The 6,629-nt window shown below is 44.3% G+C and overlaps 1 protein-coding gene across 1 annotated transcript; it reads right to left on the reverse strand.

The window, feature by feature from the left end:
* Positions 1 to 959: 959 nt before the first annotated feature.
* Positions 960 to 2,524, reverse strand: TUSC1 (tumor suppressor candidate 1). The gene has a single exon (XM_028115166.2). It carries the CDS (start codon positions 2,281 to 2,283, stop codon positions 1,654 to 1,656), a length of 630 nt encoding a protein of 209 aa, XP_027970967.2. The 5' UTR covers positions 2,284 to 2,524; the 3' UTR covers positions 960 to 1,653.
* Between the last annotated feature and the right edge of the window lie 4,105 nt (positions 2,525 to 6,629).

Below are 6,629 nucleotides of genomic sequence, written 5' to 3' on the forward strand. Positions count from 1 at the left end.
TATCCTCACCAAGATTCTTATATTTTTCGGTCAGAGGGGAAGATTTAAATATTGACAACTAAATATCAAGTACCTTTAGGCAAAATGCACAAGGTGTCTTCAAAACCCAGGAACAGGTTCACCCGGGTGGTTCATTTGTTAAGCATCTGCCTTTGGCTCCGGTTATAATCCCAGGGTCCTGGGATCGAGTCCCGCATCGGGCTCCCTGCTCCACGGGAAGCCTGCTTCTCCCTCTCCCACTCCCCCTGCTTGTGTTCCTTCTCTCGCTTTGTCTCTCTCTGTCAAATAAATAAATAAAATCTTAAAAAAAAAAAAAAGGAACAGAAAAATCACAAAACTACTTTCCCTGGTATCTTCTTTGTAATATATGTAATATATTTGAAACTTTTAGAATATGTCACAAACAAAACAAAATCTCTAACTTATGAAATAATTTCTAGCTCTAGCAAAAACTTCTACTTTTTTCTTCAACTGATATTTTCCATCACTTAAACACTGTATTATGCCCATGATTTTTATGAGGTACAATGGTATCCTCTTTACTACTTAGTCTGCAAAAGTGCCTACTCAGTAAAATGCAAAAAAAGTGATTTTAGAACATTCGCTGTTGAAATCAACCACTTTTTTTTTTTTTTTTTTTGCCAGTGAAACCACACTTGAGACTTAAATCCCTGTTTGGAGACTTCTGATATACAAATAATTCATAATTTCTTAAAAATTATTAAACAAAAGAAGGCAAAGTAGTTGTGCACTATGCTCTAATACCTAAAATGTAATAAAAATAATGAAATAGTATTTAGACTATCTAATCTTTAATTATTTAAAACGATCACTTACATTAAGCGAAAATGGTAGCTTACAAACAACTAAAGTCAGATATAAAACATGTAAAATTTATACATGTCATGTATACTTCTTAAAACGTGTAAAAACGTAACACATTTCAAAGAATAGTCGTGGGATGTTTCTAGGTTATTTTTAATGCATCAGATTTATTTGCCAATTTAAAGGATCACTTATAGGCAGATATTTTAAAAATTTCCTGGGGGTAAACAAATCAATATATATTAGATGTTTAAGGACTGGAGCAGGGAGCAGACATAGAGTAATAAATATTACCTTTTTAATAAAAAGGTGGTATTTTATAAGATAGCCAAGTAATACTGACTCATAAAAGCATATGTTGACCACATAAGAGATATTGGCTGAGGTTTTAGGGGACTGAAGAATGAACAACAAATTCAAACAACTCAAAATGCATTATTCATTCCTCAAAGAACCAAAACAGGAAGAAAAAAAAAAAATAGAAGAGGTCCTCACAACACCCTGAAAAGTTCAGGCAGTAGGAAGTGCTGACTGGCACCCATTTCTTGCTGTTGTAAAACCCGCCCCTCCGCTTCTAGGCCTCAACCCATGGAAACCAGCAGGGGAAAGAGGCAGGGGCTCCGCACTGTGGCGGATCCAGGGGGCCCGGCAAGCTCTCAACCTCAACCGACCCACGCCAAGCCCCCCGGGGAGGTGCCTGGCGGGAGGCGGAGGGCGCAGTGGTGCAGTCCTGCGGCGGAGGGCCCAGGGCGTTGCTAGATGGGGGAGCGGCGAGCGGAGAAGGAGGGGCCGCGCGAGGCCCCGCCTCTCCCCGGCCGCGGCCTCGGGCTACAGCCAGGGCTCGGAGGGCTCTGAGTCCGGGGCGCGCAGGCCTGACTCGGGTGCGCGCAAAGGGGGCTCATCCTTGTCGCCACGCGGGCGCGGCCCCCGCTGCTCGAGGTGCAGCTGCAGCAGGGCTCGGCGGTACATGGCCTCCAGCTTCTCGAGCCGGGCCCTCAGGGCCCTGGGGCTGCCTGGCTCGTCCTCGAGGCCGCCGCCTCTCGCCCTCCGGTTCGTGCTGGCCTCCTCGGGGCCTGGGGTGGCCCTGGCCGCCTCTGCGACCGCCCCGTCGCCAGCCTCGCCGGGAAGCCGCAAAGCCTGACGGAAGAGACTGCGGTTCTCGCGCTTCAGCCGCCGGTTTTCAAGCCGCAGCCGGGCGTTCTCTTCGCGCAGCCGCGCGTTCTGACGGTCCCGCTCGTCCCGCGCGCGGATGGCCTCCAGGTGGCTCGCAGCCAGGTCCGCGAACCGCTCCTCCAGCTGCTGTCGGGCGCCGCCCGCACGGCCTCGCCAGCCCACGCCGCCGCCGATGCCGCCACCCCCACGAGCCCGGCCGGGACGGCCCTGCCCGCGGCTGTCCCCACCGCCGTCCCCACCGCCGCAGCTCCCGCGCCTGGTGGCGCCACCACGCATGCGCCACATAGGTCCTGTCTCTACCGCGCCGCCAGCGCCGTGGGCCGAGGGGCCGGCGCTGAGGCGCGGACGACTTCGGGGCCCGGCGGGGCGGTCGGGGCCACAGCGGAGGAGGAGAAGAGGTGGCGGGCGGCGGTTGCTGGCTTGGGGCCAGAGGGGGCCGGGAATTTGCTGGTCTGAGGCGTGTCTTGTCTCCTGTGGTGGAGCTCCCCCCCTGGGCCTGCGATCTGCGGCCAGCTCACACACAATGCCCCCGGGGAGCGCTTTGCTGCTCAGCCCTCTGGCAGAGCCGGGGGGGCGGGGGGGGGGGCGGGGAAGCGTGCATCCTCAGCTGGGTTCTGCCGGGCGCTTCCGTGCAGGCCTGGGCACTGCAGGAACCAGCCGGCCTCGTCCTGCAATCCGGCGCAACCGCCAGTGGTTACCTTTCTCCTTACACGACAACCCAAAGCAAACAAGAATAATAAAATAGTAAGTTCTGAGACAGACATGTGGGCAAGGTGAAAAGCTGTAACTGCTTCCTTTAGAACCGTACGGTTTAAACCCACCTCTAAGCTCAATAAAGCATTAGAATTGAGTACCTGTCGTAAGGGCCTCAAATGGGAAGAGGCGTCTCTCAACAATACAGGCAAGTCCCAATTTGTGACTAACCAGTGCTCCACTGTGCAAATTGTCTGCAACTCTGTAGAAACTTGGTTATAACTAGTTGTTTTGCTCAAGCGGGTCCACAAACCTATGAAACTCAAAATGTGCTCAAGAATTCAAGAAACCGGGCGCCTGGGTGGCTCAGTCGGTTAAGCGACTGCGCTCAGGTCATGATCCTGGAGTCCCGGGGTCGAGTCCCACATCGGGCTCCCTGCTCAGCGGGGAGTCTGCTTCTCCCTCTGACCCTCCCCCCCCATGTGCTTTCTCTCTCTCTCATTCTCTCTCTCTCTCAAAAATAAATAAATAAAAATCTTTAAAAAAAAAGAATTCAAGAAACTTTGAGTACTAAGTAAGTTCCAAAATTTCTGGTGACAGGTGGATACAACTCAATGAATCACATTCCTTATTTTTAAGGGATTCAACTTATAGAATAACTGGATTTTTGCAAAATAAATTAAGGAAAAGATGCTGATGCCAGATTCTGATGGGGGAGGATGGTGGTAGCAAGAATATTTTTTAAGAAGGTTCCAGAAAAGAGAGAAAAGGTCAGAATAGGAGAGGAAAGGAAAAAATATGTATATATAGGGGAATGATCCAACCAAAAGCTATCAAAAATGGCCATGGAAGTTATCTGTGCATAGCAATGAACATTCACCTTATGGTTAATGGAGATGCCACTAATCTTTCAAATAGGAGGTAGAAACGATGGGTATAATTTCTAAGTTGAAAGAGGATTTGAAACAACAGAATTACTAAACATCACTGCTAAAATTACTGATTTGTATTTAAATATACTTACAATAATATGTTAAGAATTATATGCCATAAGATGAACATTATATTATTTCTAAATATAGCAGCACAAACTTAGTAAAACTGCTTCTATCCATTATTTTTGTCAGGAGTCTGCATATGAAAATATTATTGCAAAAATAAGATACGAAAATAAAATGAAAAAAAGACCTTGATAGAGGAAAAATTATGGAACTGATAAAATTTAGAAGAAATATGGGGCTATAGTAATCCTTAAGAGAATATAGAGAACTATGTAAGCTCTTTTTTTTTAGATTATTTATTTGACAGAGAGAGACACAGTGAGAGAGGGAACACAAGCAGGGGGAGTGAAAGGGAGAAGCAGGCTTCCCACCGAGCAGGGAGCCCAATGCGGGGCCTTATCCCAGGATCCTGGGATCATGACCTGAGCCGAAGGCAGACACTTAAGGACTGAGCCACCCGGGCGCCCCTGTAAGTGCTTAATTAGAAAAAAAATATAATACTCACCTGTGCTTTCTTTTAAGAATGAGAGTTTCTAAACAGTAAAATTATTTGCTTGCTAAATAGGAAAAAGTCTCAAAGGACATAGATTGTTCTTTCCTGACTTAACATGCATTGTCCTTTAAGCCACTTACTCAAGAGAAAGAGGTAAGAATTCTCTTTTAATAAATTTGACAGTTTTATAAATTAAAAAGTAAAATATACCCACCATGGATGGGGCTGGCAGGGCCCCCGGTGTGGATCCTGACCAGAATTAAATCAATGACTGCCTTCCATTCAATAAAAATTAAAAAATAAAAAACAAAATAATATGAACTCCAAAGGGCCATTTGCACACTGTGTTTAGGAAACTCTAACCTTCACTAAGGTTATGAAATTTAGAGTAAAAGAGCAGAAAAATGCAAGTAAGTCATTTAGAGTACTTGATTTTGCTATTTCCCTGTAACTACTACTACTTCTTTTTTTAAGAGGATGTTTCTTATTTAGCTTTTTTGTTTCCTCCTCTATACGTTCAATGCCTACTCTCTAATTATTGAACAACTTAAATTTAATTTTAAAAAAGTATTCTCCCTCCTGTCTTAGGTAAGAAAAAAGAACAGATGAGGTTACGATCACTGTGCTTAATACAATGCTTTAAACCAACATTTTTGTAAATACTGTAGTTGAGAAAAGGGGGATCAGCAAATTGGAGTGGAGCTGCTTTTTGCCTTACAAGTCATGCATCTCAAAACCACCTCTGACTGACAGCTGTTGAGTTAATTGCCTCCTTTCTCCCATCCTCCAAAAATTTTTTCTTTCCATACATGGTAGCTGTTATACATTTCTACATGCTTGCTTGAGAAAAAGGCCCTATGATATAGTTTGTTTCCTGTATCCATAGTTTTCTAAGATCTTTTATTGTCATACTGTACTCATTTGACTCTCATTGCTCCATTTTGAATCATGTTTCTTACAAAATGAGTCATGCAGTAAGGTAATTTATGGCACATTTACATTGGGACAAGTCATCCTATATCCAAAATCTCTCTGTTCCTTCTCTCCTTAAAACATCCTATAATATCTCACCAAATGAATTTTGGTTAACAACTTCATCAAGTTCAATTATATAACAATGTTGAACTCCTTAGCCTGGAAGTTATGGCTAATCTGGATGTGCTGGGTGTTTCTCTACTTACCTTCCCATTTTTACCCTGCTGGTCTAGTCACTCTGCTACCAAGAGTCACTGAGTACTTCTGCCTTGGAGTTTTGTTATAATGTAACTTCTATGGACTGAATTGTGTTCTCCCAAAATTCCTACGTCGAAGCACTAATTACTAATGTGATGGTGTTTGGAATGAGCCTTTAGGAGGTAATTTGGTTTAGGGGAGGTTATGAAGGTGAGGCTCTCCTGATGAGTTAAGTGTCCGTAGAAGAAAAGACATCAGAAAACTTGATGTTCTCTCTCTCTCTCTCTCTCTCTTTCTGTCTCTGTCTCTGTCTCTCTCTCTCTCTCTCTGCTATATGAGTACACAGCCAGAAGGTAGCCATCTGCAAGCCAGGAAGAGATCCCTCACTGGCGAACTGGATCAACCAGCACCTTGATCTTGGACTTCCCAGCCTCCAGAACTATGGAAAATACATTCCTGTTATCTATACAGTACCTTTTTTTCTCTCCTCACATATCTGGATTGTAAAGAATCCACCAAGACAGAGTTTATACTCTACCATTTATACATGAGTTTATATTCATACCATTTGTCTTAGATCCCCTGAATTCAAAGTATTTTTTCCCCTCTTTTAAACATTGAGAAAGTAGTGCCTGTTCTGGTAATTTGATGCTGAGGTCCTTCCCTGTGTTAATATTTCTTGTGCAAGTGGATCTGCAAACAGGATGTGAGTTCCTAAATATATCTATTTATATATAGAGAGAGAGGGAGAATGGGAGAGATAGGGAGAGAAAGAATGTGAGTGAGTGATACAAATATTTCTTGAACGACTAGGATGTTGAACAAATTTATGACATTTTCTTAATAATCTTAAAGGAAGATTTTACCAAGTAGAACTGCTAGCCATTTAATAGTCAATAAAGTTAACCTATATTATCTAGCAGACTGAGCTAACAGAAACTCACAAAGAAAGATCTGTAGCATGCTGGAATTATTCAGACTGAAACAAGAAGGTTGGCACTGCCTTGTTAATGACTTGTCTTAATATATCGTGGGTCTTGGGGATGCTTGGGTGGCTTAGTTGGTGGAGCATCTGACTCTTGGTTTCAGCTCAGATCATGATCTCGGGGTTGTGAGATCGAACCCCCTGACAGGCTCCCGGCTCAGCAGCGAGTTTGTTTGAGATTCTCTTCTTCACCCTCTCCCTCTGCACCTCCCCTGTGCTCTCACTCTCCCTCTCTCTCTCTCTCTGAAATAAATAAATCTTTTAGAAAATATATAGTGTGTCTTTA

The sequence above is a fragment of the Eumetopias jubatus genome, unplaced genomic scaffold (assembly GCF_037043125.1).
Source record: "Eumetopias jubatus isolate StellerSeaLion01/CBP00866 unplaced genomic scaffold, mEumJub1_p1.0 scaffold_15, whole genome shotgun sequence".
Lineage (NCBI taxonomy): Eukaryota > Metazoa > Chordata > Mammalia > Carnivora > Otariidae > Eumetopias > Eumetopias jubatus.